Raw genomic sequence first — 9,335 nt, forward strand, 5'->3', positions numbered from 1 at the left:
TCTACGTCTCTTCTCTAGATCTTTCTTCAGTTTAGCCAGGGAGTCTCTTACTGCACCTGTTTTGTCTACATAGAAACAACATTCTTCCTTTAAGGCTGCGCACAGCCCACCTTCTCTTAACAACAGGAGGTCCAGGCCTCTTCGGTTCTGTAGAACCACCTCCGACAAGGAAGTGAGGGATTGCTCCAGGTCTGACATTGTCTGTCGGAATTGTTCTAGGTCCCTATCAATTGCCAGCTTCAGGGCTGTAAGCCCCTGTTCCCGAGTTACAAGGGCTGCGACCCCAGCGCCTGCCCCTGCTATCCCCAGGGAGAAGAGGGCCCCAATTGTCAGGGCAGTAACAGGCTCCCTCTTTCTCTGGTGGGGGCTCGGCCCTTCTTCCTAAAAAGAAAGGAGGGATTCATGAGAATGATATATTAGGCGAGGTAGAATGGCCACAAGCACACAAAACTCACTGCTAGCATTGAACACAAGGGTGGATAGGGCCAGGGTGAGGCCTGCCTTTGAACAGAGCCACCAACCCGAGGAGGGTATAACCCACTTTCCCTGCTCCTACGTGGTGTTATTATAGGCGGAGCATAACTGACTCTGGGCCGTAGGGACTGTGCCCACACATGTACCAGCAATTGAGACCTGAGCGATCGTAAGTCCCCTCGGTCCCCTGTCCCAAGGAGTGGGATAAGAGTCGTTGATGGTGTAGCAGCCATTTATCCCCACTGCCTCATAGAAGGGGGGTGAACCTGGGTAGCATAACCAACAGGGATCAGTGAAGGAGGGAGTGGGGTGGTTTAGAGTTTCTGCTACTGCCTGCACCATCTCCCACAAGGGGTTATCTAACCCGGACGGATCCAAACCCGGTCTTCCTGCAGGTTCTGGAATCAGCTTCACAGATGTGGTTCCCTCGAAAGTCCATATTAAGGCGCTTATCAGCAGGATCCCCTTCATCTTCGGCTTAGGTGTAGTTTTAGAGGATTCGCAGGATGCTGCTGCACCTTCCAGTCTTCCTCGCGGGCTCCTGGATCCTTATGAGGCAGGACCTTCCGAACGTGGGTGTGATGCACCCAGGGAGCGATACCATCTACCTTGAGGGCAGTGGGGGTGGTAAACAATACAACGTAAGGTCCCTTCCACCTGGGCTTGAGTGCCTCACTCGGTGTCTCTTGACCCACACCATGTCCCCTGGGACTATGCCATGTTCCGGGCTCGGAATCTTCTCGCCCTCATAATATGCTCTAATCAGGGGCCAGATTTCCTGTTGCATTTTAGCGAGAGCTTGCAACACATTCAGGTAGTCAGGGGCCGGGTCCCCTGCCCCGGGAAGCTGTACTCGCTGAGTTATGGGTGGAGGAGCCCCATACATTATCTCAAATGGAGTTAAACCATGTACATAGGGGGAGTTCCGAGCGCGGAAGATGGCTAAGGGAAGGAGGGTCACCCCGTCCCCGCCAGTCTCTAATACTAATTTAGAAAGGGTCTCCTTCAAGGTCCGATTCATTCTTTCTACCTGCCCAGAGCTTTGCGGATTATAAGCACAATGTAACTTCCAATCTACCCCCAAAGCCTGGGCCAGTCCTTGCAGGATCTTGCTAACGAAAGCCAGGCCGTTATCTGAACTTATGGCTTCAGGGACCTCATATCGGGGGATAATTTCTTCAATTAATCTTTTTGCTACTACCTGGCTTGTCTCATGCTTGGTTGGAAAAGCCTCCACCCACCCTGAGAAGGTGTCTACCATAACTAGCAAATACTTGTACCCATACTTCCCTGGTTTTACTTCGGTGAAGTCTATTTCCCAGCTCCTCCCGGGAGCCCTCCCCCTTTCCCGAGTACCTGTCGGGTGGGGCCCTCTTGGGGCTGGTTTCAGCCTCGCACAGCTGCTGCATTCTCTCGTGATCTGACGAGCTGCCTCACTCTGGTGGGGAAACACCAACTGCGCAGAGTGGAAAAGGCTGAGCAGCTTTTTCCAGCCTAGATGGGTGGACTTATGCGGATTAGCAAGCATGTACTGTCCTAATGCTTCTGGCAGGATCAATCTACCTTCTTGGTCCCTACTCCAATTTCTCTCCTCCGACACTTTACCCGAGACTTGTCTCCTAATCCACTCAAGATCCTGAGGGGAATACTCAGGTTTGGGTGGCAAGATGGGCAGTTCAGGTATGGGTACCTCGACGGCTGCAAGTACAAGGGAGTCCGAGAGGGCCGCCCTCCTAGCTTCCGCATCAGCATGTTTGTTGCCGATGGCCTCAGGCGTCTTCTTTGATTGGTGGCCCGGTACATGTATAACTGCTACTGCCTTCGGTTTTTCGATAGCAGCCAGTAATCTTTGGACTTCTTGTAGATTCCTCAGCTCCTTTCCTTCTGCGGAGCGGAACCCTCTTTCCCGGTAAATGGCACCGTGGACATGGACAGTGCCAAAGGCATATCTGCTATCTGTGTAGATGTTGGCCCGCTTGCCTTCTGCTCTCTCCAGGGCCTCAGCAAGAGCAATAAGTTCCGCCTTCTGTGCTGAGGTGCCAGGGGGCAGGGCTGCGCTCCAGACTACCTCTCCCTCGTGGGTCACCACCGCTGCCCCTGTTCTCCTGACTCCCTCCTGCACAAAGCTGCTCCCATCTGTGTACCAATTTAGCTCACAGTTTGGTAATGGTGTGTCCTTCAAGTCTGCTCGCATCTGGATAATTCCGGAGAGGATGTCTCTACAGTCATGGATGGGGGTTGACAGGTCTGGGTCCGGCAGAAGGGTGGCAGGATTTAGGGTCACCGAGTCAGAGAAGGCAATTCGTGGAGAATCCAGTAGGAGCCCTTGGTAGTGGGTGAGTCTTGTATTCGTCATCCATTTTCCTGGAGGATGCCTGAGGATCTCCTCCACAGTATGTGGGGCTGTTACTCCCAAGTTCTGGCCAAAAGTGAGCTTGTCTGCCTCTTTTACCAGTAGAGCAATGGCTGCTAGGATACGCAGACAAGGTGGCCATCCAGAGGCCACGGGGTCTAGTCGCTTGGACAAATAGGCCACAGGTCTTTTCCATGGGCCTAGCTGCTGAGCCACGACTCCTTTAGCCACTCCTTTCTTTTCATCTACAAACAGGATGAAGGGTTTTTCGGGGTCTGGCAAAGATAAGGCGGGGGCCCGGAGGAGAGCTTCTTTTAGTCTGTCAAAAGCCTCTTGTTGTTCTTGAGTCCATCGCCAGCCCTGCCCTTCTTTGGTCGCCTCATATAGCGGTCGGGCTATTTCTGCGTACCCTGGAATCCAGAGCCTGCAGAACCCGACGGAGCCAAGAAATTCCCTCACTCCCCGGGGTGAGGAAGGGACAGGGATAGTCAGAATAGTTCGTTTCATGGCCGGCGTTAGCCACCTGGCTCCGTTAGATATTTTGTACCCCAGGTAGATCACCGACCTTTGACAGATGTGGGCTTTCTTGCCACTGGCCCAATATCTCAGTTTGCCTAGTTCAGCCAACAAGTTCCCTGTGGCTTCTTTGCACTCCTCACGGGTTTCTGTGGCCAGCAACAAGTCATCCACATACTGCAGCAGTGTCACGCGGGGGTGGCTCCTGCGAAAGGGCTCCAGGTCCTGGCTTAGGGCTTCATTGAATAAAGTGGGAGAGTTTTTGAAACCCTGTGGCAGTCTAGTCCAGGTAAGCTGCCCATTTCTTCCTCCCCCTGGTTCCTGCCACTCAAAGGCAAACAAAGGCTGACTAACTTCAGAAAGGGGAATACTGAAGAAGGCATCTTTCAGGTCCAGAGTAGTATCCCACACATGTGAGGGTGGCAGGTGGCTGAGCAAGGTGTAAGGGTTGGGCACTGTGGGGTGGATGTCCTCGATCTTTTCATTAACCTTTCGCAAGTCTTGCACCGGTCGGTATTCTCTGCCGCCAGGCTTCCTTACTGGAAGCGGGGGCGTATTCCATGCAGATTGGCAACATTTAAGGACTCCAGCCTCTAACAGTCTGTGGATATGGGGTGCTATCCCTCTCCTAGCCTCTTCTGGTATTGGATACTGCCGGACTCGGATGGGCAGGGCGGCGGCTTTGAGCTGAACAACAACTGGAGGCAGATGTTTGGCGAGACCAATTCCTCCGGTTTCGGCCCATGCAGAAGGGAACTTCTGCAACCAAGAGTCTATTTCTCCCTGGCCCCCCTTTTCTTGATCTGCCTGAAACAGGCGATGCTCGTCGGCTAGGGATAGGGTTAGCACATGCACTGGTTGTAGGGACTGCCCTTCTCTGTCCATGATCTTTATCTCTTCGGGTTCAAAATGAACGCGCGCCCCGACCTTGGTCAATAAGTCTCTGCCCAGTAACAGTGCGGGGCTTTCGGGTACAACCAGGAATGAGTGAGAGACCTGATGTCTTCCTAGGTCCACTTTTCTATTAGTAGTCCAGGCACATTTCTTGGACCCTGTTACTCCCTGGACTACACTTGTGCGTCTTGGGTTTAGGGGACCACGGGCTTGGTTGAGAACTGAATACTGTGCCCCCATATCTACCATGAACCCAATAGGAGTCCTCTCCACACACATGGTTACCCAGGACTCGGGGAGGGGTGCCAAGTCCCATCCCCGTCAATTCTCCTCTCCTAGGTGCAGGGTCTTAACGGGGTTCCCTCTTCCTTGTTCCTTCCTTTTGGGGCACTCTCTTTTCTAGTGCCCATGTCCCTTACACAGGGCGCACTGATCTCGTCCTAGCCGGCATGGGCGGGGTCCCTTTATTCGAGGAGATCTAGGGCTCCCCTTTACTCCAGCTAAGAATATCCTAGCCATCTCCTCTCTCTGCTTCTTGTTCTCCCTCTTCTGAAATTCTCTGTCTTCCTTCCTATTTCTCTCCTGCACTTCCCATTTCTCTTTCTTCAGCCTTTCTTCCCTATCTTCCGGAGTCTCTCTAGCATTGAAGACTTTCTCCGCTTGCTGCAGCATTTCTCTAATAGAGATCTCTCCTAGGTCATCCCGCTTGTGGAGTTTCCTCCGGATATCGGGGGCTGCCTGGTTGATGAATGAGAGGACTACAGCTGATCTGTGTTCCTCTGCCTCTGGGTTTATGGGGGTATATTGCCTGTAAGCATCAAACAGCCTCTCCAGATACGCGGCCGGGCTTTCCTTTTCTCCCTGAACAATAGTTTTTACCTTAGCTAGGTTAGTGGGCCGTCTGGCGGCCGCCTGGAGACCAGTCATCAGAGTCTGGCGGTAGACCCGGAGACGCTCCCTACCTTCTGCAGTCCCGAAGTCCCAGTTTGGGCGTGTAAGTGGAAACGCCTTGTCAATGATGGGCTGGAGGGTAGTAGGTCTTCCATTTTCTCCGAGGACATTTTTCCTGGCCTCATTGAGGATGCGCTCTCGCTCTTCCGTTGTGAAGAGGGTGCGGAGCAACTGCTGGCAGTCGTCCCATGTGGGACAATGGGTGAACATAATGGACTCTACCAGACCTATAAGACACTTGGGGTCTTCCGAGAAGGGAGGGTTCTGAGTCCTCCAATTATAAAGGTCACTAGATGAAAAGGGCCAATACTGATATTGCTGAGCTCCGCCCGGACCGCCTGCACCGATGGCACGCACGGGCAGAACCGGCACTGCTTCTTCTGAGGTGGAGGAGGGGGCCTCCCCTTCTTGCTCCCTCGCCCCTCGAGACCTCAACTGCATTCCTCCCACTCTACCTGGCGCCCAGTGTGGAGCCAGGGCGGGAGAGCGTGAGGAAGCTCTTTCCGGCCTCCTGCCTTCTCCTGCTGAAGAGTCTGGGGAAGCTGTTGGCCGCCAGATCCCTGCTGGGCTCCCCAACCTCGTTCTCTACCCCTCCGGCAGCTTCACCCCCTTCTCCTGCGTACGGGGGTGGCCGCTCAATCGGCAGAGGAGGGTAGAGGGGGGAACTGTCAGGGAGAACAGGCGGCGCACTCGGGCGCACAGGGTTTCTGGCCCTATGATCAGGGGGTTTTAGATCTTCCTCTATGACAGGGGCAACTAGGACGGAGGTTTTTAGTGGGTCAGTGTGAAATTTCCCCACCAAAAAAGGCCTCAGCCAGGAAGGGGGATTCTTGGCCAAATTCTCCCAGACAAGAATATAGGGAAGCTGGTCAGGGTGGCCCTCAGGGTCTGGCCGGGAGATGACGGCTTTGACCTTGTCAATAAGGTCCAGGGAAAGAGACCCCTGGGTCAGCCAGCCTACTCCAAAGGAGGGCCACTCGGCTGAACAAAGGGTCTCAAGCTTACTTTTCTTGATACTAAGACTCATGTTTAAGGCCTGTTCCTTGACCTTCGGAAAGTGGGAAAGGATCAGACCTTTAGGAGTAGCCTGAGTCTGGCCCATGGTGAATAATGCAAGGAAGACAAAAGGCAAAAAGTAGAAGTGCCACTTTAAACAAGATGATGACTGGTGTATGTGCTTGTGGACGGGTGCCTGTCGTTGCACAGTTTTTCTTCTGCGGGGGACGCGAATTTATCTGGGATTCGCAGCTGTGACCCCCTTATCCTGTCACGGGAGTCTTCCAGCAGCGGGCGCCCTAATGGCTCTTAATTGCCCGACCCGTGCCCGCAGGGGAATGATTTAGTGGCAGAAAGGAGGGACGGAGAGAACATGAACAGGAGAGCCTCAGAGTAAGAGAAACTTAAAGGGAAAAGCGCAAAAGGAAATATAAACCAATACACAATAAAACAATCAACAATAACACCAAACACACACACCACATTTGATCACACTCATTTGGACCGGTCCTTCTCTCACTCTGGTGTGCACCACACTCACCACTTTCAGGATCCTCAAAAACTCTTGTGATTCTCCCGAAAGGCGTCCACTCGGACTGCCGCAGGGTGACGAGCTCGATCCTTTCCTCCTCGGGAGCCAGGTTCCTGCCGATCGGACTTCCCTTCCTAAGGCCGACTCACTCAGACCTTAGGGCCAGGATTGGTTACCTGGGCTTCACCCAGGGTCACTAACCTGGGGGCCGGGACTACCAACCCGGACTTCCTTACTCGGGATCACTAACCCGAGACCAGACACGGGATGGCGACTCCCGCTTTATACTGGATTTATGCAGACACGAGGGGGCGAACCTCGAATTACACTGCCCCGTCCGGACAATCAGACCTTGCCTCCAGCCGTCCTTTGTTCTCCGGGAAGTCGCTCGGATCCCGGACGAGCCCCCAAAATGTTAGGGTCCAGGACTCCGGGGCTTCCCCAGAGAACAAACCACACAGGCACGGAGATGTAAATCCAAGCAAAGTCTTTATTCAGCCAGCTAGCTGGGGCCGACAGCACCTCCCCTGACACGCAGGTCGAGTCCGAGCTGTCGACCCCCAAGCAACTTTAGGTATAGATTATATAGGATTTCCACAGCCATTACACCAATGCCCATACATCACCACAACCAATGAAGTTAAAACACACCCCATGCTTTAACCAATAAAGTTGAAACGGGGACCCGCCGCTTGCCTGACCTTTGCACGAGCATCCCTTAACGTCTTGTCACGAGTTTCGTCCCCACGAGTTTCATCCCCACGAGTTTCATCCCCCTTAGGGTATGGAAACTGGGTGGCCCTCGCTCTAGGGTGTTTCCTGCATTCCTTTACACTCCAACCCTACGTAAAGCAGGTGTGTGGGACACATCCTGTACTGCAACCCCACCTCAACCCCCCAGTAGCACTGAGAGGGGCAGATCATTCTCTTGACATCTCAGATGAGGTCTTAGGCACAGAGAGGTTCGGATACTATCTGTAGGACACAGCAAATACATGGTAGAGCTAGGAACCTGTCGAGGAGTTCTGGCCCGGCTCCTTCCCCTGGCCTCTCTCCTCCTGCTGCTTCTTTGTTGCAGGGAAAGGAGTTGGGGGGTAACACAGGGGGAGGGTGTGGCTGCCCACACAGTGCCTCCCCAGTCAGCACTGGGTGACTTAGATGGCAAGTGTGCACCCTGAAATCTACCTGCTTGCCTGGTCCTATGTCCACCCAGATCTCCAGAAGGAAAAGCAGGAGCATCCTAGGAAAGCTGAATCCTCCGTGGCAACCTCACATCAAAAAGGTCCTTGGCCACTGTATGGGCTGAGCGGTGTCCCCCCAAATACATCTGCGGTCCCAACCCCTATTTCCTACGTTGTCACTGATTTGAGATGCAACCTTTAAAGAGGTGACTAAGTTCAAATGAGGCCCTTAGCGGGGCCCTAAGCCAAGCTGACAGATGTCCTTGAAGAGGAGGACTCTGGGACACACAGAGGGACAGCAGGCCTCGCCAGGGGTCGAGCACAGAGGGAAGACCCCGCAGGACAGAGCAAGAAGGCGGCCACCGCGAGTCCAGGAGAGGCCTCAGGAGGCGCCCCGCCTGGCCTCCCCTGGGCCTTGGCCTTGTAGCCCCCAGACCCGGAGGGAGTCAGGCCTGGGGACGGGCTCCTGGAGTGGGCAGCCTCGTTCGGAAGCCCTGGCAAAGGAGGCGTCCTTCTCACAGAGGGTCTGCTTTCTCTGATGACTCAAGTCCGTCCTGGAGGACGTTTCTCAAACCATCTGACTCTCACACTCGTAGCTATTCATGCCCGTGTACATGCCGCCTAATAACAAGGTTTGGTTAGTGTGGTGAGATGGGAGGAAGCAGGTGGGGGAGCGGAGACCCTGAGGGGAGGAGGCAGGAGGAGCAGGAGGAAGAGGAGGCCAGGCCTGAGGCCCCAGGAGGGCAGGAGGAGGCTGAGGAGGCCCTCACCTGATTTCCTCAAGCTCTGCGACCAGGAAATTATAATTCTGATCCAGGTTCCACCAAGGGTGAAAGGACTTATTCTTTTTGTTCACAAAGTGGTCCCAGCAGTATTCAAAATCTGAGATAAAGAGGGGAGAGCAATCGGGTCCGGCCCCGGGAGCCTGTGTCTCCGGAGCCTCCTGGGCCCTCCCCGCTCGGGGCCTGGCTCCCCCCTGCCAGGTGCCCTGTCCTGCCTCAGGTGCCCAGCTCTCCTCCCACTCACTCACCCTGGGGGCACGTGAGGCCCCTCCCCTCGTCTCCCCCACAGCCCTGCCCCTCCACCTCTGCTCTCACCTTGCAGGGACATGATGTCCACCGGGGCCCCCTCGCCACACAGCCTGCGAAGCCCCTGCCGGGTAGCCGGGTCCCAGAAGTACGAGAGGCGGGCGGCGAAGATGCTCAGTGTCACGTTCCTGTGCTGCTGCAGGAACTGGGCCACCCGCTGTGCACAGCTGGAGCAGGGGCTCCAGGATACAAACCAGGGGACACACTGCTGCTCATCACGGGACAGCATCTCATCTCAGAACCATCGCCCAGCTCTGACAACCGCCGTTCCACTCTGTTTCTGTGACTCTGCCTTTTTTTCTTATTCCACATATGAGTGATATGATACCATACACACCTGTTTTTCTCCG

The 9,335-nt window shown here is 54.5% G+C and overlaps 1 protein-coding gene across 1 annotated transcript; it reads right to left on the reverse strand.

Annotated features, from left to right (window-relative positions):
• Positions 1-8,311: 8,311 nt before the first annotated feature.
• Positions 8,312-9,335, reverse strand: LOC118915360 (DNA dC->dU-editing enzyme APOBEC-3Ca-like). Its single transcript, XM_036891099.2, has 3 exons — positions 8,995-9,335; positions 8,668-8,779; positions 8,312-8,518 (listed from the first exon to the last, which is right to left on the reverse strand). The coding sequence occupies exons 1-3, from the start codon at positions 9,212-9,214 to the stop codon at positions 8,494-8,496; spliced, it is 357 nt and encodes a 118-aa protein (XP_036746994.2). The 5' UTR covers positions 9,215-9,335; the 3' UTR covers positions 8,312-8,493.

Source organism: Manis pentadactyla, chromosome 10 (assembly GCF_030020395.1).
Source record: "Manis pentadactyla isolate mManPen7 chromosome 10, mManPen7.hap1, whole genome shotgun sequence".
In the NCBI taxonomy this organism is placed as follows: Eukaryota; Metazoa; Chordata; class Mammalia; order Pholidota; family Manidae; genus Manis; species Manis pentadactyla.